The 22577-nt window shown below is 35.9% G+C and overlaps 3 protein-coding genes across 5 annotated transcripts; 2 read left to right on the top strand and 1 right to left on the bottom strand.

Moving 5' to 3' along the window:
• Positions 1–6204: 6204 nt before the first annotated feature.
• Positions 6205–10739, top strand: LOC131019720 (tryptophan aminotransferase-related protein 2-like). 3 transcript variants are annotated; one of them, XM_057948312.1, is made up of 6 exons: positions 6205–6547; positions 7094–7375; positions 8870–9173; positions 9707–9990; positions 10053–10357; positions 10433–10739. In XM_057948312.1, the coding sequence occupies exons 2-6, from the start codon at positions 7146–7148 to the stop codon at positions 10630–10632; spliced, it is 1323 nt and encodes a 440-aa protein (XP_057804295.1). In that variant the 5' UTR covers positions 6205–6547; positions 7094–7145; the 3' UTR covers positions 10633–10739. The 3 variants fall into 3 exon arrangements, with proteins under 3 accessions (XP_057804295.1, XP_057804294.1, XP_057804296.1); XM_057948311.1 differs by having other exon boundaries at positions 6205–6756; XM_057948313.1 differs by lacking the exon at positions 6205–6547 and adding an exon at positions 6794–7009.
• A 51-nt stretch (positions 10740–10790) lies between these two features.
• On the bottom strand, positions 10791–13436 carry LOC131019721 (AP-1 complex subunit mu-2-like). The gene is made up of 11 exons (XM_057948314.1): positions 13081–13436; positions 12598–12744; positions 12470–12532; positions 12216–12392; positions 12035–12138; positions 11840–11947; positions 11669–11765; positions 11498–11595; positions 11281–11422; positions 11087–11206; positions 10791–11004 (listed from the first exon to the last, which is right to left on the bottom strand). Exons 1-11 carry the CDS (start codon positions 13204–13206, stop codon positions 10909–10911), a joined length of 1278 nt encoding a protein of 425 aa, XP_057804297.1. The 5' UTR covers positions 13207–13436; the 3' UTR covers positions 10791–10908.
• Positions 13437–15432: 1996 nt separating this feature from the next.
• LOC131019719 (carbamoyl-phosphate synthase small chain, chloroplastic-like) lies at positions 15433–19380 on the top strand. The gene is made up of 10 exons (XM_057948310.1): positions 15433–15673; positions 15744–15882; positions 17092–17180; positions 17264–17324; positions 17496–17563; positions 17654–17782; positions 17864–17973; positions 18079–18426; positions 18501–18666; positions 19054–19380. The coding sequence occupies exons 1-10, from the start codon at positions 15574–15576 to the stop codon at positions 19101–19103; spliced, it is 1260 nt and encodes a 419-aa protein (XP_057804293.1). The 5' UTR covers positions 15433–15573; the 3' UTR covers positions 19104–19380.
• Positions 19381–22577: the final 3197 nt, after the last annotated feature.

Raw genomic sequence — 22577 nt, 5'->3', positions numbered from 1 at the left:
AGTGCAAAATAGACTTTTTCTTTGGATGCATAATTTTCCTTTCAAGCGAATAATTCCGCCAGTCAAATAAAACTAAAGAGTTAGTCTTGCGTAAGACCGGTCTGACGGTCAGACAGGTCGGATCCAACCCGACTCGCATCAAATATTTATATTATAGATTTTGGTAAATAAAATAAAAAAATGCGTGTGGTGCAATGACAATAACGTACACCTTGTTTGCCTTATACCAAATGGCAGGGGTTCGAAATCCATTGCCTGTGGTTTTTTTTTTCCTTTCTTCCTTTTTTTTTGTCTGTGTTTTTTTTTTTGTTTCTTCCTTTTTTTTGCGTGTGTTTTTTTTTTTGTTTTTTTTCTTTCTTTTTTTCCTTTTTTTTTTGCCTGCGTTTTTTATCCCCTCTTTTTTCTACCAACCTAAATCCATTGCATGTGCTTTTTTTTTTCCTTTCTTCCTTTTTTTTTTGCTTGTTTTTTTTCCCTTTATTTTTTCTTCTTTTCCCCCTTTTTTTTGCCTGCGTTTTTTTTCCTCTTTTTTCTACCAACCTATTTTCTTGCATTTTTTTTTTGGTTTTCTTTATATTCTGCTTCAGGGTTTTTTTTTTCTGATTTTTTACAATGTTATTTTATTTGGTTTGTATTTTATTTGTTTTTACATTATTCTAAAATAATTATTATTATGACAAAAATTAATTACTGACATAAAGAAAAGTAATGTTTTTGGAGCATTACTTTTCATCATTTCAATAGTTACTTTTTCTTACAACATTGATTACTTGAATAATTACTTGATTATTTTTTTCTATATTTTATTTATTTTTACGTTATTCAAAGTAATTATTATTATGATGAAAAATAATTACTATGATATTACTTGACCAAATAATTAAAATTACAAGTTTTCGTGAGTAAAAATAACAATTTTCGTGAAAAAATTAATAATTTTGAAATATTACATTTCTTCATATGAAATAATTTTGAAATATTACATTTCTTCATATGAAAATATTACTTTTTATTAAGATAATAGCAACTTTTTATAAGTATAAAATATACATTTGTTAACACAAATGTATACTTGTTAATATAAGTATTCACCTTCATTCAATATAAAGTATTATATTTTCTAAACCCTAAACCCTGAAAACTAAACCCTAAATCCTGAACACTAAACCTTAAAATCCTGAACACTAAATCATGAATCCTAATAGGAATATTTACTTTTAATTAGCATAAGGTATACATTTGTTCGCACAAATGTATACTTATGTTAATATAACTATTTATCTTCATTCAATATAAAGTATTATATTTTCTAAACCCTAAACCCTGAATATTAAATCCTGAACACTAAATCCTAAACCCTAATAGGATATTTACTTTTAATAAGTACTAAATATACATTTGTTAGCACAAATGTATACTTATGTTAATATAAGTATTTACCTTCATTTAATATAAATTTTCTAAACCCTAAACCCTGAACACTAAATCTTAAACCTTAATAGGAATATTACTTTTCATAAGTATATTATTAAATTGAGATTTATTAAAAAAAGTGAAAAAGAAAAAACATCCCTTGAAAGCACAAAGACGCAGACTAAAGGCACAAAACTTTAAAAGCGAAGGAGAACAACTCAAAAAGGAAACTCAGGATAATTGTCCATATCATCCGACCAACGCCTATGGACGACATTATTCATTGCAATCATACTAGGCGTATTGGTGACGTCAACCACAAACTCCCTCGGCTTGTGACCCATTTCTTCCGCATTCCTGAGACGACTTTTAATACAACCCTTCCGGAATTGCATGTACAGGCTCTCGTCCCTTTACCAAGCCCTTTAGACGACCACGTCCGCGCTTCTGCTCCGAGAGCAACGGCATCCCCTGATTAACCTACTCCTCTAACCTAATTATACGACTCGCCATGTCATCCGGAGTAGGATTGGATTGCTTATCAAAATCAACTTCCTTAATCGGACAATTAACCCGCTGGCTCGCTGAATCTTCTGCCCCAACTACCATTTGCTGCTCTACCACAGCTCCATCCAACTCCAAAGTTCCCTCTACATTCGAGCCCTCTTTAACACTAGCCTTGTCCGTGTGAGGCGACCCATCATTTTTTCCCTCATTTAAAGCCTCTGCTTCATAATTGGAGTCCGCAATGATAGTCTCCTCCACTTCCTCTTCCTCATCCTCATCAAGCGCTTGATATCGGTTAGCATCCCCCGCCAGAGGGAGATCATTTTCCTTAACCAGCACTGTAGCCGCTTCTAGAAGATCAGAACCTGATAGAGGTTTAACAATATCAACTTTGGGCTGCCATGCAGCAGTCGGACCCTCTCCCTTATCAAGATTCTTCACAACCACAGCAGGAAGCTCAATGATCTTTTGCTTGCTCATGGCCCTATCAGCTCTCCGGCATTTATCCGTTGAATGACCTGTAAGTTTACAACGCGAGCAAAAAAGGGGCATAGATTCAAAACCAAACTCAATGTAGAACGATCTATTGCCGTCATCAATGTACATCGAGTTGAGAATAGGCAAAGCCATGTCAAGTTCCACCAAAACCCGCGCAAAGTGTCCCACATGACCAGTTGCGGAGGCGTTATCAATTCGCAGCAGATGACCAAGCACACGACCTATACCAGCAATAATCACCGGAGTCCATAACTCCACAGGGAGATAATATATACGAACCCAGACCTGAGCCAAAGACGACACTTCCTTATACGGATCGAAATACCTAGTCCATTCACGGAAGCGTACGTGACCGATTGACAGTTGGAGAAAAGAACTCCCCTTAGCTTTCTTTTTCGCTTCCATCGTCAAAAATTTAACAACGAAGAATCCCTTAGCCATGGGCACCAGTTGACAGTCGGCGCACTGCCATATGGTTCGAAGTTCATGAGAGAGGTCGGCGAACGTGCGTGGCTTGTCCCCTTTACGTTGGATAAGCCTACCGATTAGTGCAAATTGAAACTCTTCCAACTTTTTTTGATATTCTGATTTGGGCACTGAGAGGGTGACAACTGTAGCGGAAGGGCTCGAAGGCCATGTGCAGCAACATCCAGTGCCTTGGGTTGAACTTTAGCAGCGAACGAGACAGCCGGAGCAGATCCCGACGCTATCTGCGCTGCTGAAGCAACTCCAGATGGCAGTGGCTGAATCAAACCAGGGAAGCCCTGGTTAGGAGTCGATTGCTCACCAATTAGACTCGGTGAGAAGCCCGACGAGCGTTGCCCAGCAGCCATCGCGCCGGAAAAAAATCCTGGCGCTATCTGCGCCGCTGAAGCAACACCAGAAGGCAGCGGTTGAATCGAACCAGGGAAGCCATGGATATGAGTCGATTGCTCACCAATTGGACTCGGTGAGAAGCCCGACGAGCGCTGCACAGCAGCCACTGCGCCGGAAGAATTTTCGAGGGGCGGGTGCTGAGACAGAACATTGGCAGGGGATTTCGATCGAAACCCGTCAAAGTTAGATGAGACCGGGGGAAGGTTGAGGCCCCCCTTATCTCGATTGACAGCCGGCGAACTCGAGTCCATCACCGGCAGCGATCGACAATTTAGGATTTAGGGCGGCTAGGGTTAGTGGTGTGGGGAGAGAGCATACCTGCGTTCATGTTCATCGCTTACTTTTCATAAGTATAAAATATACATTTGTTGCATAAATGTATACTTGTGTTAATATAAGTATTTACATTCATTCAATATAAAGTACTAAACCTTTAAACCTTGAACACTAAACCTTTAAACCCTGAACACTAAATGATGAATCGTAATAAGAATATTTACTTTTAATTAGCATAAGGTATATATACATTTATTCACACAAATATATACTTATGCTAATATAAGTATTTAACTTCTAAACTCTGAATACTAAAAGTAAAAGTTCTTATGAATAAAACTAAGGGCAAATAGCGTCAAAAATCCATGAAGTTTGGCGCAATTCTCGTTTTTCCCCTGACCTAAAAATATCGCGTTAAAATCTATGACTGTTGCTCTGATTCTCGTTATTCCCTTAGTGACGTTTTTCAGCTATTAATTAGATGACGTGTCACCAACGTGGCACACTTATGCTGAGTAGATTAATTAGAAGCTAAACGAAATCGTTTTGCGTCTGAATTAAATAACCTAATTGCGTCAAAATACCTAAAGTTTGGCGCGATTCTTATTTTTTCCTCGGCCTTAACATCCGTTGGGTTGGAAACGAGAACGAGTCCACTGGAAACTCTGCAACAATTTAGAGTAGCGATCAACACTATCTTATACATCTTCCATACTGTATATAAAAACCCTAGTATTAAGAGAGAGAGAGAGAGAGAGAGAGAGAGAGAGAGAAATTGCGATGGGTCCATTGTCCTCAACACGCCGCTCTCTCTTTCCAGTAATCTCTCAGCTGCCGAACTTGCACCGCTCCTCCTATCCCTACGATATGCTCATCTTTAGCCCCTCCAATTCCATTGCCAACGAACCTTCAGCCGTTCTCAGCTTCGAGACGGAGTGTTTTGACAATTCTTCGTATTCAAATCTGAGAGTGTTTTGAGTTTTTTTTTTTTTTGTGAGGAACCCTAATTTGAAGAGGGATTTCAGTTCAATTTCATTTAATTCCCAAACAAAATATAAAACGACGACATTTAATGTTATGACTTAAACACACTCGTTCAATTCACCGGAAAATTAAGCCTACGTGGATTTTCGATTGCCATGTCAGCATAAGTTTGGGGGGGGAAATTAATTTTATGGGGAAATTGATAATCGGCATCAAGTTCATGGATTTTAACACAAGATTTTTAGGTCATGGGAAAAACGAGAATCGCGCCAAACTTCATAGATTTTGACATTATTGTGAAGAAATTTAATGTTTCAATAACATTACCTTTCTTCATAATAATAATTATTTTTCTTTATATCAATCAATATTTTTTCTTACTATAATAATTACTTAACCAAATAATTAAAAGTAAAAGTTCTAATAAATAAAAGTAACCATTATCATAAATAAATGTAATAATTTTGAAACATTTGTTCACGATAATTATTATTTTTACTCACGAGAACTTATAATTTTAGTTATTTGCTCAACTAATTATTGTCGTCAGAAAAAGTAATTATTGATATGGAGAAATGTAATATTTTTAAAGTATTATATTTTCAATGAAAATATATATAAAAAAATGCAACAGAAAAACAGTAAATAAAAAAATAAAAATAAAGAAAATACTGAAAAGGAAAAAAATATATATAAAAAAATGCTAAAAAGAAAAAAAAGAAGAAAATATGTAAGAAATGCTAAAAAATAAAGAAATACTCCCTCCGTCCCAGCTATAATGAGACTCTTTTTTTAGGCACGAGAATTAAGAAAGATGTGTTTTGTGTGTAGATAAAAAAGTGAAAATGTGAATAAATGGTAAAACTTTGCCAAATAAGAAAAGGTCTCAAGATAATGGGGCACCCAAAATGAAAAACTGCAAAAATGCATGTAAAGTGTTTTGAACTCCACACCCTTTTGGAATAAGGAAAATTGATTTGCTTTTACTATTGCACCAAACTCTAACTTTTGCATTTAATTGTTAAAAACTACTCCCTCCGTCCCAAGCAAGATGACACATTTTTTTTCGGCACATGATTTAAGGAGTTGTAGATTAGTATTTTAAGTGTGTAGTATAAAAGTGATAAAGTAGGAGAAATAAGGTAATAAAGTGATAAAGTATGAGAGAGAGAATGTAATAAAAGAGTGATTAATTAGTTATAATTATGCAATTAAAATCCCTTACTTTTTCTAAATATAGAAATGTGTCATCTTAGTTGGGACGGCCCAAAAAAGAATATGTGTTATCTTAGTTGGGACGGATGGAGTATTATATATGGTATTGACGCGGATTGGATTAAAGTGGTCAAACTCAGTCTGATCATCAACAGACGGCACTGAAGATTTTGCGAAAACTAAAAATGGATATAATCAGTAAATATGAGAAATTGATATATTAAGTACACATTTTCTAAAATTAAAAGTCGGATAATTTAGCAAATCCTCCTTATTATTCTAATAATATAAAGCATTGATGAGATGTATCTTGGTTCACAATTGTAATGCCACGAGACAATAAATACTTTCATTCCCTCAAGGAAATATGATAATACAAATAGAAGCTCTACCTAAAAGACGAAAACTACAAAATCAAAAAACAAAGTACAAAAAAGAAAAAGAAAAGGCAAATAATTTATTAACAAAAGAAACACAAAGGCAAACTGTAAGTGCAAAGAACACAGCGAATTTTGCAGATATCTTTCCCTTTTGCCATCCCTAAACCAGCGAAGCCACTCCCTTTCACCTTCCGAACCGCATGAACAAGTACCAACTATGTGAGAGAGAAAGAAAGGGGCGGTGAATCTACCTCTTATATTTAAATATTTTGTTGGGGCACTTTAAAACATTTTTTTTTTTTAGTATTTTTCTCTCTGCTTAAGTATAAATAAGCCTGCAACATGCCTCTTGGTTTCTGGGAGCTTTAGTGCTTTTCAAAACTGCAAATTCTGCAAAGGTTCCCATCGCACAAACTCCATTTATAATTTTATATATGTATATATATGTATGTTTTTCTAGTTTTCTAGTATCTCTGATCTCTCTCCAACTCTAGAAAGCTTACCCATAAAAATGCCAATGTGATTGGGCAAAATCTTTTCGGATTCTCAACTCTTCTTTTTTCTGTATGAGCTTTTCCGAAGTGGGATTTCTTTTCTGATTCCACAGGTACTTATTTATGTGAATGCATGATGAAACTCTTTTTTTTTTTTTTTTTGCTTGCATACAAACTAAAGAAAAAAAGAAACCTTAATCTTCTCTAGTATCCATTCAGCACCTCACGTCGTAATCTCAGTCATTTTCTGTACTTTTTGGCTTAACCAAAAGCCTTTTTTCTATATTATGTGATGGCTTCTTATATATACGTATATATTATGTGTGTGTGTGTGACAGAGAGAGGGGGAGAGCATATTTGGCTAAGGCATGCACCATTAGCTTTATTGTTTTACCCTTTGGATTTTTCTTCAATTCATGCTGATACCCTTCTGTTTTTTTCTTTCCTCAGTGATTCTGGGAGGTGAAAAAGAGGAGTCTTTGTGAAGAAAAAAGTAATTTTGATGGTTATGGAGTTTAAAACGATGGTTTTGGGACATTTTTTGGTGATTTCTTTGGCCTTGAACGTGGGATTGTTGTATAGAAACTACTGCAGCGGTAAACATAAATCCCAAAACGTCTTCAGCTTCAACAATGAGTGCAAGAATTCATCTTTGCTCCCTCAAAAGGCGTTTCTTGAAACTAAATTTCAATCTTCAAAAGCAGCTCTCAGCGAAGTAATCGATCTCGATCAGTAAGTGGCCTTTTTTTTCACCTTTTGCCGCCCTCAAAATTGAGTGGGAGGGAAAAGGGGTCTTTTTAGTTTGACTGTTCTCACCAAAATGAAGTCTTTTTTAACTTTGTCAAGATAAATTTTTAATTTTTTATAAACAAGTGGGGTTTGACTCTTGAGATTTTTTCGCCCATCTTAGTCCATATGCATGTATTCGGACAACATCTTGTGCTTGAATAGCAATCTTTCTCCCTAAAAAATGTGAAAAATGATGGTTAATTTTTGTGACATGGGCTTGTAATGATGAAGTTAGTATTCGGTTCTTGTTGACTAACCCGTCATCAAAGATTCAATTTTTTTTCACTCTTCTTTTAGATTGACATAAGCAAAAATCCCCAGTTTAGGGATTTGCTGTAGCGATGTTTTGATGCAGTGGATTTGATTAGGATTATTAATCTAAATATTGCTGTTTGTTTAAGTGATTTGAATGATGGTGCACTGGCATGCTGGTGCGGTTCCCTAACGTGCGCTTGTGGGTTCACGCTATGTCAGTTTAGAGACAGGGACAAGTCCTGCTGGCTTTGGAATTCCCACGGTGCATGTTAGAGAGAGAGAGAGGCACAACGCAGATACACAAGTTTTTATTCTTTTCTTGAATTTTTTTGATGTTTTTCAAAGTGATTGTTGTATGCCTAAGACAGTGGCATGCATGATGAGGGGGCAGAAATGGTGGTGGTCTTTCTTGATTCCCTCGTTGACCACTATCATCATTCTTGCTTTTGTTTTTGCTCTTTAAAAAAATAATTTAATAAAAAAAATTACAGTACTATTTTTAAAGAACTCTCACATTTCTCCATGTGTGATCCTTCTCGAGTTGAGCATTAGATTTTCCCTATTTTACCTTTTATGATAGGTGATGTTTGCTAATTTATTGAAGGAAAATAGTTGCACGTTTCATTCCATGCTTGATTCTTGCAGAAAGCTTGTTTCTTTAAGAATCTTGAGAATATGTGAGCCACATAAGTTTAGTTTAGGCCCTATTTTACATGGAACTAACTGTATGGAAAAGGGTTGGTTAATCAAAGCATTAAAAGATTTGGGAAAGTGTTTAAGAGCCATTTTTAGGTCTCTGTCTTTTCATAGTGAAGAATGATTGTGGACCTTGATATTTACTTGTCATTTATCCAATCATTTGATCAAATGACCCACAAGTTTGGCCCTTCCATACCTACCTCCCACCCATATGAAACCTATGGGAGTGGCGAGGACCACCGTCCTCGACGCTGGACCATTCTTTGGGGCATGGTGGTGTTATATCATGCTCATGTACGTTTTCACCGCCCATCCGATGGTTTGGTTAGGTTAAAGTTAACCAACCCTACACACACCGGATGCAGCCGTGTTGACCCTTTCGCGTGTTTGTTAGGCATAATGGGGGAATAGTTGAGATTGAATTGATGGTTTTGAGAATTGGTTGGTTGGTGTCTGACCTAATACTTTTTGGACCGTGTCTAGTGGTGATCCGACGATGTACGAGAGGTATTGGCAACAGATGGGGGATAGAACTACGGTGGTGATCCCTGGTTGGAAATTCATCAGTTACTTCTCTGATGTGAGGAGCCTTTGCTGGTTTCTGGAGCCTGAATTCGCAAATGCAGTGGTTAGGCTGCACAAACTGGTGGGCAACGCTGTCACTGATGACCGTTACATTGTCGTTGGGACGGGCTCCACGCAGCTGTTCCAGGCTGTGCTCTATGCCGTTTCCCCCCCTAATGCCTCAGAGCCTATCAGCGTCGTGTCTGCTGCCCCGTTCTACTCTGTAAGTCGCCTCCTTGACGCTTCATGTTTTTGACTGAGATGAGCCAACAAGTTAAATTTCTGTGTAGCTGTCCTCTGTTTCCCTCTGTTTGATAGAGGAATAATCTGGTGATTCTATCATCCATCCAAGCGATCATGCTTGATTCTTGAGCCGTTAGATGGTCTTACACAAGATTTTCTGATTTTTTTCAACAGACATCAAAATCTGCCCATAATTGCTCACCTGTAGATCTGTATTCTGTCCCCATTTATTATTACAATCTGCAGGGGAGGAAAACATTATTTTTAGCAATTATTTGAGTCTAAGATTAATGCTTTCTTGAGTTACATGTTTCACATGCTAGATACAATGTAGCTGTAGTTGAGTGATTTACACACCTCACCAAACAACACAGACTGCAATCTATCATTTATTGTTGCTGAGTTGGCAAGATCTTTCTCATTGAAGTTCTTGATCACCAAAGATATCTCCAAGATATGGATTTTTTACATTCTTGAACTGAATTGGCTTAAGATGATCGTGTCGTGTTGCAGTCGTATCCTTTGATCACCGAGTTCCTCAAGTCGGGGCTCTACAAATGGGGCGGTGACGCGCACAAGTTCAAGAGGGACATCCCGTATATCGAGCTGGTGACGTCGCCAAACAACCCCGACGGGTTATCGAGAGAGGCCGTGGTGAACCGGAATCAAGGCATACTAGTCCATGACCTGGCTTATTACTGGCCCCAGTATACCTCGATCTCATCTCCTCCAGCAGATCACGACATCATGCTGTTCACAGTCTCCAAGAGCACCGGCCATGCTGGAACACGACTGGGGTAAGTAAAGCCCTCGCCTTATCGCTTGTGTTACGTGAAAAACTCATGCCTAGACTTTGCAGGTGGGCTCTTGTCAAGGATCAAGAAACTGCGAGGAAGATGACCGAGTTCATCGTGCTCAGCACCATTGGTGTCTCCAAGGAGTCGCAGCTGCGCGCAGCCAAGATCCTGCAGGTCCTATCCGACTCCCACGAGCAACGAGGGAGCTTCAAGGAAGGCGAAGCCTTCTTCGAACACAGCTACCATCTCATGGCAAAGAGATGGAAGCAGCTGAGGGAAGCAGTGAGGAAGAGCAAGCTCTTCAGCTTGCCTGAGTTCTCCCACGGCAAGTGCCAGTTCAGCGGCCGTACCTTTGCCTCACAGCCAGGTACACCCTAAAATCGCCTCGTTTCTTTCACTACAGATCCTCAAAACCCATCATTCTCACACCATTCATTGGCAGCTTTTGCGTGGCTCAAGTGTGAGGGCGAGACAGAGGACTGTGAGGGGTTCCTCCGTGACCACAAGGTGCTAACGCGAAGTGGGAAGCACTTTGGTGAGAGCGCGAAGCACGTCAGGATCAGCGTGCTACCACGTGATGAGGTCTTCGACCAGTTCACGGAGCGGTTAGCTGGCATCACGTCATCATCATCATCCACATAGCACTCAATGTTTTTTTACCCTGTTTGTTGTAGTAGGGTAGGTACAATGGGGGTTGTAGTTGTACTCACCTTTTGCATAATCACTATAAGTTTCTTATACACATTAAATACCAACCAACTAACTAACTAACTAATATCTCTTGAAAAGAATGCAAGATGTATCCAACCATTGCAAGAATAGTTTATTTAAACTAACGGCAGAGAGAATTGAAAACACACACTTATCAAGATTCAAGAATTATGTCACCAAAATCAAAACCTGTGTTCAAGTTCTCAACTAAAGCCTGAGCTCGTAGTCTCCAGCAATGGTGATGTACCTCACCCATGGAAGCGCTTGATACCCGCTTTTCTCGATGATTTTAAGGTATCGAATCTGTTAAAACCCTAACGGCTCATCAGTGTTCCAGCGTTTAAAACGTAACATTGTATAAGCTCGAGTGTGAAGCATAGCAGACCTGAATGCCAGAAACAGTGAAGTATGGAATCTCAAATTTCACACAAATTGGGGCTTTTCTGTCCACTGCATCCTCAGATAACACAGAAGGGAGTTTGAACTCTGCTTTCAACATGAATTCCTACAATTTTTAACTCAAGTAAGAGCAAAAACATGAGGAAAACAATCTCGAATTCTTGCAGAAAAAAGCCTCACCTTGTTGCCAGGGAAAGATTTGATAGTCCACAACAAGGCATCCTTTTCCGGAGCATACTTGGCAGATCCCATTGATGTCTTTATGCTCGGGCTCGTTGCATCCGGGGGCATGGGCAGCTCGATTGTGACACTCGTTGCAGTGCTGCACGAGGGATGGTGGAATGTTTGAGTAGGCAGCATTTTGAAGAGGAGAATGAGAGAGAGAGGATGAATTTACCTTCGCTCCTTGAACTGGCTTCGAGCTTTCACCATCATCTCGACCCGACTCCTTGAATACCTCTCGACACGAGCTTCTACCCAAACCAGTGGTTTGACCTATTATCAGGATGAATGTGGGTGAGTAAAAGTCAAGATCAAGATGACCTAAACAGATTGGTTTCACTTTCACCTGAGTGCTGAGTCTGTAAGTCATGAGATCGAATATTCCATCGGGTGGTATGAAAGAAATCGTGCGATCATTCTCAAAGCGAGCGAGACGTACACATCTGGGATCGAAAAGGGCTATGAGATTGAACTCAAATCAAGTTTATTTCATTCACAACTAAAGAATGAAGCTTACTGATGGAATTTGATGTCTTCCAAATCAATGGCTTTCACTCTTGATGATTGATTTTGTGACTCCATCAACACCCTATCATTTAGGCCAAGCTTACATTCAGGCATACCACTGAACCACAAAAAAAGAAACAATCAAAACAGTTTCTAATAATCTCTTAATCAAAAAAGTCCATCAATCACGAGCTCATGTTTTCACCTCAAACGCGTCTGCATCTTCAATGCCCCATTCACCTCTGAACGGATAATCTGCCCATTGCTGTTGACAAGAAGATTCACCTTCTCAACCACATCAAGAAACACCTGGTGGAGGCACGAAAAAATGATTCAGATGAACGCGAATCTTGATCTATGAGACGAACAATTTCAAGGGCCCTTACTTCATTAGTCCTATACATTATCCCTTCACTACGCCACGACACTGCATTGGTTACTGCCATTGGAGGCTTCTGAGAAGCTTCCATACGATAAGCATCAGTCTTGATGAACTCACTCAGTATCTTAGCTTCAGTGTATTGAGGATAGCCGAAGTCCATGATCTCATCAAGCAATTCGTACTGCAAAATTTGGCTCCATTTTCTTGAGCTTTGATATATATATATATACATATGTGGGAGAAAGAAATGGCACTCACCACTACAACAAAGTTGTCTTTGAGAGATTCCTCTTCCAACTTCTCAAAATAGTGCTTGAAAACCTACCACCAACACAATTGTTTTTAAAATAAGTAAAACTGCACGTAATAAGAATTTTTCTTCTTACATCAACAACACGGTGTAGGAAGACGAGCAGGCTAGCAGCATTGCAGTTCTGCCTTGATGCTGTCATTATATACACATTGCTGTGCTGAATAAATACGTAGGTGACGCCGTTGTCGTAGCATATGGGGCCATGAGACTCCATATCACCCTGCAATACCACAATAAAATCAAACCTTTTGCAATGATCACAAATTAAGCTAAGACAGTAGAAGTTATCAAAACAAAATTTCTTATTCTTCCAAATGGTATTTAGAAAAGGGGACGATGTATGCTTTTGGGGAAGACGTAATCAACTTAAAAGGTACTGATGAAATATCGATATTCAGCGACTGAGATTACTTCTTTTTTCAGCTACAGAAATATAATTATTCTCAAGATCTCTAAACGTCAAGCATGCCAATACATTCCCTTTTTTCTCATCTATCAAGAAATTCAGGTGAGTTTCCAATCAAGCACAATGGAGAGAGAGAGAGAGAGAGAGGACCTCCTTGTCAAGATGCTTAGAGAAGAACCTCTCGACCTCGGCGGCGGAGACATTTCCACGGTAGTCGCGGCTGATCATGCACCGCCCCTTTATGTCTAGAACAAACAGGGCAGAGGTGGCCGCCATTAATCACTACTCATTCACTGCAAATAAACTATTCTACATTTTCACATATATCATCACTCTTCTGCTCTAGTGTAAATTTACCCTTGCCAGATCTTGTATTGCAATTTAATATATTCATTTCATATTTCCCTAATCAATAAACGTTAATCTACATCAAAATCACATTTCTTCAATTTACACCTTCAACTTATTAAATGGGAGTTGCAACACAATTTTTAACCTAACAAAACAATCCACGAATTAATTTTGCAATTTATTGTTTAATAATAATAATAATGAGAAATTCTCACATTTGCAATACTGCCAAGATCCTCTTACTTTTCACTATTAATATTAAAACTGACTAATTGCGTAAAATTCCTACTTACTATAGGCATATATAAGGCAAATATTTTATTTGTCGAGTGAATAAGGCAAATTTTTTTAAGACGTCCATTATCATTTTATTTTGGGATAGTATGTAAATTACTAACTCTCGTTAAATTTTGGTTTAAAAAAAAAAAAAACTCTCGTTAAATATTGGTTTTGTATATTAAATTTAAAATTTGTTTGATAATTACTGAACTTTCAAAATTTATTGTATTTAAATTTTCAGTTTTTTTACAAAATATCCTCAATTTTCATTTTCTCTTTAAATTCCTAATTTTTAGTTTTTTTCGTAAAATATCCCAAATTTTTATTTTTGATTCAAAAATTCCCTAACATACTCCCTCCGTCCCGGCCAAGACGCTACATTTACCTTTCGGCACGGGATTTAAGGAGTTGTAGATTAATGTTTTAAGTGTGTAATAATAAAGTGATAAAGTAGGAGAGAGAAAGTGATAAAGTAAGAAAGAGAAGGTAATAAAGTGATAAAGTAGGAGAGAGAAAGTGATAAAGTAAGAAAGAGAAGATAATAAAGTGATAAAGTAGGAGAGAGAATGTAATAAAGAAATACTTAATTAGTGTTGATTAAGTGTTTAAAATTTCTTATTTTTGCCAAATATAGAAATGTAGCATCTTCGTTGGGACGGCCCAAAAAGGAATATGTAGCATCTTGGGCGGGACGGAGTGAGTATTTGATTTGAACCAAACTAAAAAAAGACATACTGCAAAATTAGAAACAATGTAGTCAAATGACCATAATGAAGATTGAAAATCAATTTTTAGCCCCTAATCTTAAAACATCAAAATATGGTCATTAATTAGGTAGTATGCCTAATTTGCCCTTTTTACTCGACCGCTGGGGTGATTGGTTGGCCTCTGTGCGTATAGCACTAATAGTGCCATAAGCCATACACATCATTTTATTACTTGGTTTTATTTTGGATTTCCGTTATCACTTATGATAGTGCCATAAGTGCCAAAAGGACCATTTTAAACACTTCCCCGCGCGGTTTAGATGTTCCATTTAAGGTTTAAATTATCCATTTAGGGTTTAGATGTTCGATTTAGGGTTTAAATTATCCATTTAGGGTTTAGATTATCCATTTATGATTTCTTAATTCTATTATTGTTGTTTCTGTTGCACGTATGACACTTATAGCACTAATAGTGCCATAAGTGCCTAACCAGACCCGACACGCGACCCGCGTACCTGATTCTACCCGGTCCGCCTCATTAAGGGTAAAAACGTCCAAATCAATAAAAATAGCTAAATTTTATATTTTTTCAATGTGTGGCCATAAATTGTGTTTTATGATTCATTTTGGCTACTTCAAAATTTTACTCGCAAAATTATAGTATGTGCCCGCTGCCACACATGACATTTTCATACTCCAATTATTTCCATTTCCAATTAAAATACCATTCTTATCATATCTTTAGATAACATCAAATTTCTTCAATAATGTTGTTCTTCATTCTACCCTAGTTCGATTTTTAAGTTTCTTTATTTAATTTTTAATTTATCAAGAAAATAATAATATTATTATTCATTTTTCAAATTTACCACCAACTACTGTGATTTCTTGGTGAATCTCTCACCCCATGTCATTATCGAGATCCCCTTAACCTCCTCATAAAATCCCTATCTATATCAACATTAGTTTGGATCAGAATCAATTTATTGCTAAAATAAAGTGAAATTAAAGTTTAATAATTATTAAATAAAATTTAAAATTAATCTATAAAATTAAAATTGAATCAAAATTCAATAATTTACAAAAAAGTTATTTTTGAGGGGAATAATTTACGTAAAATTATTCCTATTATTTTCACTCTTTTTTGAGGTAAGACATTTATTTTCACATTTTCTTTTTTAGTTTGAGTGAGACATTTAAACGGTGATAAGTAATAGAAACAGAACACACACACAAGAGACAGAGACACTCAATACGATCCCTAGCCGCCGCCGCCCGCAGCTGCAGCTCCGCCTCTTCTACAGCCATGGCCATGGCGTGCTCTCAGTTCGCCTACTGCTTGACATCAACCCTTCAAAATCCGCGGTTCTTCACCGTCAGCTGCCGCTCCGTTTCCACCGAGAATGGTGTGTTTATTGTGTGTATTTTAGTGTCACACCTTTAGAGTTCATAAAATTTTGATCATGGTGCTTTTAGGGTTAGGGTTGGCGGAGCGGCCGTGGAAGGTGGCAGACGCCAGGCTGGTGCTGGAGGACGGCTCCGTCTGGAAGGCTAAGTCATTCGGTGCTTCTGGAACTCAAGTTGGCGAAGTCGTTTTCAATACATCCTTGACTGGGTAAACTTTACTCTATTTTATGTTTTGGTCAATTCATCAATCAATTGATGAGTTTTTGAATTGGTTGTGTGAGAAGCACCAATACTGTTGCAATTTACATTATATCAAACTAGTCGTACCATGTTGTTTAAAAAATTAGGGTTGGTTGAGGAAGATTTGACCTTTAACTGACCACATTTTGTAAGCTTTAGAATAATTAACTAAGTGATCTTGAACCAGCATTGTTAAATTTTATAGTTCTTCATCATTTTCTAGTGTTTATAGGGGGAGCTTACTTGTCATAATTAATAAGATTCATGATTGAGTCTTTTTATCCTCATTACAAAAATTTCTCCAATCCTATCCTTTCAATGAGATATGAATCAAGTAAAATTAGCTCAAATGATAGGAATTATCGAGGGCATTGGGATATCCCTGTGTTTCAATCCATCTTAGTAAACAATAGATTAGCCTATAATATGTACATCTATCTGAGTTAATCCTCAAAAGTAAACGCCTCCTAGGAGGCTTTTACTTTAAGGGTGCGTTCTCTTTGATTGTAAATTTATCATGGGAAAAGAAGGGATACACAAAATTGTACTCTTTAAATTCTTCATTTCTTTTCCCTCATTTACTACCTGACCCTTACTCATTCCTCCTTTTCACTACAAAGGAGGGATAATATTATCCCTCTAAAAACGGTGTGATAATATTATCCCTCATTTGTAGTGTAAAGAAGGAACGAGTAAGGGTCAGTTAGGAAATGAGGGAAAAGAAATGAAGAATTTAAAGGATGAAATTTTGGTTATCCCTCATTTTCCCATGATAAATTTACAACCAAAGAGAGCGCACCCTAAGTGATAGGATGGATAAATAAAAATAATCCGAGCTAATCTACCATTTATTGATGGGTTGATTAATTTGGAACTTTTATGACCATCTTATCCTTCAGATACTCAATCCATCCTATCACTCAAAGTAAACACCCCTTTAGTGGTTTGGAATCTTCTCCTCTATTAGAAGTTTCCAATATTTGATTGTGAATTTCATTGTTACAATAGGTGTTTCTTCACCTGAACCGTTTTATGTTGAGGAGGGGTAATATTCACAAGTGAGGTCCAAAAGGCCCTTGGATGAGGAAAATATTGCGCTTTTGGCTTGTGGTTGTGCTTGTATCTAACTAGCACCTGGCTGTTATGCATCTATGCATTTTGAATCGTGATATGGCAGGTACCAGGAGATCCTTACAGATCCTAGTTATGCTGGGCAATTTGTTCTGATGACTAATCCGCACATTGGAAATACTGGTGTTAATTTTGGTAAGGCAATTGCTTGTACATTTGGACTTTGGAGAAGTTGTAGTTTGAAAAGGGAGATGATTTGGCATATTTTTTCTTGTCAGATGATGAAGAATCAAGGCAATGCTTTCTAGCTGGACTGGTCATCCGAAGTTTGAGTATTAGGTTGTCCCTTTTGGCACTCAGATTATGACCGTGCTTTTTTCACTTTTTCACTTTTTTTTTTTTTTGTTTTTTTTTTTTTTTTTTTTTTTTTTTTTTTTTTTTTTCCGGTTTTCTTTCTGTTTCTACCTCACATTTTGTGTTTTTTTATATTCACTTCTTGATATGTTGCAGCACCTCCAACTGGAGATGCGAGGAAACGCTTGGAGATTATTTGGCTTCTAGGAACATAATGGGAATATGTATGTTGTTGTTTCATATCTCAATCTTGCTTTTGAGTAGAACAGGAACCGAGTTTTTACTCTGAATTTTCTTCTTGTGCTGTGCTGCAGATGACGTTGACACTCGTGCTATCACCCGTAGATTGAGACAAGATGGCAGCCTTATTGGCGTATTGAGCACAGAAGAATCTAAAACAGATGATGAACTGCTGAATATGTCTCGGACTTGGGATATAGTTGGTAAGTTTATTCTAGCTACAATGTTAAACTGGTAATTTAGGCCACTAAGAAAATAGATCACACATTTGGCTTATTTTACAGGAGTGGATTTGATAAGCGGTGTCTCATGTGAAGCTCCTTATGAATGGGTTGACAAAACTGGTTCTGAATGGGAATTTAATTCCAATGGAAGAAACCAGGAGACGTTTCATGTTTGTTCGCGTACTCTGTTTCATTACTCTAGAGATAAAATGCTTGCAGATTTGTAATACATTGTCCTCATCTCTCTGTTTCTTGCTGTTTATTCTTGGATGAAGGTTGTTGCATATGATTTTGGCATCAAAAGTAATATACTCCGACGTCTGGCATCCTATGGCTGTAAAATCACTGTGGTTCCTTCAACATGGCCAGCATCCGAGACCCTAAAGATGAACCCGGATGGTGTATTTCTCAGCAATGGCCCGGGAGACCCCTCAGCAGTTCCTTATGCTGTTGAAACTGTCAAGGAAATAATTGGAAAAGTTCCTGTTTTTGGCATCTGTATGGGCCATCAGTTGCTTGGTCAAGCATTAGGGGGTAAAACCTTCAAGATGAAGTTCGGTCACCATGGAGGAAACCACCCTGTTCGTAATATTCGAAATGGCCGCGTTGAGATCAGTGCTCAGGTTTGTTTCTTCAGTATACTTCTTTATTAGACATAACGAGTGATGCTAATATCGAAGTTCACTGTCTTGTGCAGAATCACAACTATGCTGTTGATCCGGAATCACTTCCTAAAGGAGTTGAGGTTACTCATGTCAATCTGAATGATGGAAGCTGTGCTGGGCTTGCGTTTCCTCAGCAGAAGCTCATGTCACTACAGTATCATCCTGAAGCTTCCCCTGGACCCCACGATTCGGATCCTGGTAACTTTCCTAATTTTTACTAATTCTACCATAAATGAGGTCTAAATTATCTTTTCATATATATCTATCCAAGTAAAACTTGACTTCAAGAACTTTATTGATTTAACATTATACATGCCAACACTGCCACACCACATTTTCAAAATGTTGCTGTTATTTCTTGTTCTTCTTTGACAAGATATAAGTTTAGAAATTAGCTCCATTTTCCTCCATATGTTTTGTTGTGTTCTAGAATGAATAATGTGGATGGGAGACATGTCAAAACCCTGTCTCTCAACTTGATAATCTGGCCTCACGACACACTGCATGAACTGCAAATGAATGTTCTTGACTATTAGTTACTACCTTGATTTGAAACTGAAGGATTCTGAACTATTTCTGTCACAGTATTTGGTGAATTTTTACATCTCATGAAGCAAGAAAAGGCCAGAGTATGACAAAATTAGGCGTCATTATCTTTCTGCAGTTGGGTAACTGCAATGGCCCTTGGTTAGAGATGGAGAAGAAAATATATTTTGTTCAATTTCACTGTGTGGTTCATTTCTGTGCTTATTTAGCCTTCATATTATTGACTAGAGAATTTTGTTTTATTTTTTTTTTTCCTTTTTGGCACGTGTCATTGCTGTTTATTTTAACGTACGTGTATGATGTATCATCACCTGGGCTTGTTATATTTTGATATGTTAGGTGTTCAAATTATATATTTTGCTTTCAGAAGCGTGTATGTGTAGTCAACAAAATGAAGTATAAATTAATCAAACGATGCGCGTCCTAAAAATGTGTTTATTTGGTATAACTAGTGTATTATAATTTTGGACTTGTGTGAGCTACACATATAATATACTTTTTAATAAAAAAAAAAGGTCCTACCATTATAAGAAATGAGAGGTTGACATTAAATTAAGGATGATATTTTTGTAAATAAATGGTATTTGAAAAGGATAAAAGATGTGAGACCGTGTCTTAAAATGGAAAGTGTTATAATTTTTGGGGAAAAGTAATAATTAAACCTCTTACATGACACCCCTATGACGTTTTAACTCCCTATATTCGACATTGCATCAATCAAGCCCCTGATGTTCAATTTTGGTGCAATTAAACTCCTCCTCCAAACGTACATTAAACGCCTCATGTGCGATGTGCGAAAAATATTATATGTATTGTAAATTTAATATTTTATTAATAAATACAAAGATTTCAAATATATAACTTTTATTAAATAACAATAAAAATGTGAAATTTTTAAAAATATACATGTATTGCATATAAAAATGGATAATTAATATTTAACTAATTGGATGAGAATCTGAGATAATTCGTGTACATATAATTATAATTTATAATTTTAAAAATAATTTAATATTTTGTTAGTTAAATGAGATTATTAAATTAGTGTTCCTTAAAATAAACTATAATATGCTTCTTTTTTTGAGGTAATTAAACAGTAGGAATTGCATAATATGCTATTAATCATTTTTTGGTATAAAATAAATAAGATTACATAATTTGATCATTTTGAAAAACTGAGATACAGTTCGAATTTCAAGTAAAATTCTATACTTTTTGAAGGAAAATATTATTGTTTATAAATATAAATTATTTTATGTATTATAACTTTAAATTATCATAACCTGCTTATTTTAAAGTCATTTTTTTTACATTTTATATATCAAATTAAAGGTCATTTCATGAGCTTTTATTGAAGATGTATATTATTATATAATACAAAATTACTTGAAAATGAGAAAAACGCATTCTATCTATAAAATAAGAAAACAAAATAAAATAAAAACTTTAAATAATACACAACTTGGCGGTTTGAGTATTCTAAGGAGTCGGCAGTTTTATTGCTTTCATTTTTAAGTGAAGTAAATATATTGAATTTGATTTTTAGTTTATAACTAGTTATCTTTCCAATTTCAATTATATCTTTGCAATTGAACTTATTTACATTTACTTTGCTTTTTATATATGCTAGTATACCTTCTGCGCTATGCGCGGTGAATTTGATTTTAGACTCGCACAAAATGTGCATATATATATATATTTTATAATATTAATATAAGTTAACAAAATTACAATTGATATCAAATTTATTTTTTGTAAAGTTATATTTTAATATAACCAATGTAATTTATATAAAAATATGATGAAATAGCGGCCATATATTAAAAGAAAAGAGAGAAAACCGAAACAACCCCTGAAAGCACAAAGGAGCAGACTAGGGGCCAAGCCTCGTAAAACCTATCTTAAACACCAGATAGGAAAAGAGAAAGAGAAAACAAAAAAAGCGGGGAACGGCTTCGGGAGCTCCGGCCAAACCATTGCCCCCAAGCCGCCGTGGCTCTTAGAAAACAAACAAAGAAACGGCTAATTTATATAAAAATATAACATATGTCTATATATAGATATTGTATCACGTATATAAGGAGTTCTATAATTATACAAATTAAATTATAGAGCCTGATTTATAAATTATATTTATAATTATACTAATTTAATATTAAATTAGTTGGATGAGATTATTGAGTTAGTGTTTCTAATATAAATTGTAATATATAAGAATTACATAATGTAATAGTAATAATTTATTTTTAATATAAATAAATGTAAATACATAATTTGAATAATTAAAATATTAGAAATAAGAAAAAAAAATTATAAAAGTTAAATCGCGGTTCCTCATTTTAGGGAAACTATTAGTACTTCGTAAAATATAATTTTGTTAATATGTTAAAGTTTATAGGATAAATTACAATTAATATATGTACTATATATCATTTCTTTTCTTAGGCTTACTATATATCTTTTCGAAAGAGGTAAATATTTAATATTTAATTAGTTTTGTTTTATTGAATATTGAATTAGTTTGTTTGTTTAGAGGAGTTAATTAAAACTGTCAAATATAATGATGCGAATTTTCTTATAAAAAAAAAGAAAAAGAGAGTTTAGAGGAATTAATTAAACTGATGATTTTGAAGATAACTAATTATTAGTGGAGATTATAATTTTTTTCCATGAATTCTAATTATATCCTTCAAATTGAATTAAATTACATTTACTTTGCTTTTTATATATATAAAGATAATGATAATGCTAAAAGCAAGCCCCCACCTCGTCGAGCAACAATATTTTTGAACCAATTTCAAATGAAGAAACCTATTGCAAGTGTTTTCAACGGAAGAGCCTCCTATGTTGGGGACTCCATAAATTGAATTTGGCCCAAGTAAATTTGATGTTGGATGAGTGTAAACTGGCATGTATAGTTTATTAATTTACGAATAAAACATAGTACTTGATTTATCTTATCTACTCCAATTTGCATTAAAATATTTGATCGGGTCGGCTTAAATTGATCTAATTGGCTGCGGGCCAGCTGAAAAGGCCTTAAAATAAGCCTAAGATTTATATTTAGAAATTCTTTTTTATTTAAGTTTTGTACAAAAACGAAAAGAAATGTTGTATGATACCTTGAGGACAGGCCGTAATTTTCCCAAGCCATTTCTGAATCTCATCCCAGACCTTCCCCGCTTTAGGACAGAGAAGAAACAGGTGGTTTGCTGTCTCCAAACTTGCTACACACGAAGTGCAGTAGCTCCCCTCGATCGCAAGCGGGATATTCCTTTTCAACAGCTCGTCACAAGTTGGTAGTCTATTTTTGATCAGCCTCCAAGCAGTAACCTTTGGCTTGTTGATATAGTACTTTTTCACCTTTATATGGTGTAGAGGTCTCACCGACATAATACTCCACCTCTCCCACTAAAAGTAACATATATATATGTATTTCATTTTAGGTCATTCTACTATGAGTAGCCTATTTTCATAAATTAAAAAATTTAACCCTAAAAAAGGTGTAGGTCCTATTACTTATAATTAATTTACACATTTTCTTTAATTTTTATGCCGAAAAG

The sequence above is a fragment of the Salvia miltiorrhiza genome, chromosome 4 (genome assembly GCF_028751815.1).
Source record: "Salvia miltiorrhiza cultivar Shanhuang (shh) chromosome 4, IMPLAD_Smil_shh, whole genome shotgun sequence".
In the NCBI taxonomy this organism is placed as follows: Eukaryota; Viridiplantae; Streptophyta; class Magnoliopsida; order Lamiales; family Lamiaceae; genus Salvia; species Salvia miltiorrhiza.
Note: the sequence above shows the minus strand (reverse complement) of the source record. Positions and strands in the feature narration are given on the sequence as shown.

What these genes read in the sequence shown, in the direction of transcription:
- LOC131019720 (XM_057948312.1), top strand. Translation starts at nt 7,146, where the DNA reads ATGGTTATGGAGTTTAAAACGATGGTTTTGGGACATTTTTTGGTGATT. An exon ending in GAAGTAATCGATCTCGATCA is followed by an intron (nt 7,376 to 8,869) that starts GTAAGTGGCCTT and finishes GACCGTGTCTAG; the next exon opens with TGGTGATCCGACGATGTACG. An exon ending in CTGCTGCCCCGTTCTACTCT is followed by an intron (nt 9,174 to 9,706) that starts GTAAGTCGCCTC and finishes GTCGTGTTGCAG; the next exon opens with TCGTATCCTTTGATCACCGA.
- LOC131019721 (XM_057948314.1), bottom strand. Translation starts at nt 13,206, where the DNA reads ATGGCGGCCACCTCTGCCCTGTTTGTTCTAGACATAAAGGGGCGGTGC. An exon ending in CTAAGCATCTTGACAAGGAG is followed by an intron (nt 12,745 to 13,080) that starts GTCCTCTCTCTC and finishes GTGGTATTGCAG; the next exon opens with GGTGATATGGAGTCTCATGG. An exon ending in AGCCAGTTCAAGGAGCGAAG is followed by an intron (nt 11,423 to 11,497) that starts GTAAATTCATCC and finishes TCCCTCGTGCAG; the next exon opens with CACTGCAACGAGTGTCACAA.
- LOC131019719 (XM_057948310.1), top strand. Translation starts at nt 15,574, where the DNA reads ATGGCCATGGCGTGCTCTCAGTTCGCCTACTGCTTGACATCAACCCTT. An exon ending in CTCCGTTTCCACCGAGAATG is followed by an intron (nt 15,674 to 15,743) that starts GTGTGTTTATTG and finishes TGGTGCTTTTAG; the next exon opens with GGTTAGGGTTGGCGGAGCGG. An exon ending in TCGGACTTGGGATATAGTTG is followed by an intron (nt 17,783 to 17,863) that starts GTAAGTTTATTC and finishes CTTATTTTACAG; the next exon opens with GAGTGGATTTGATAAGCGGT.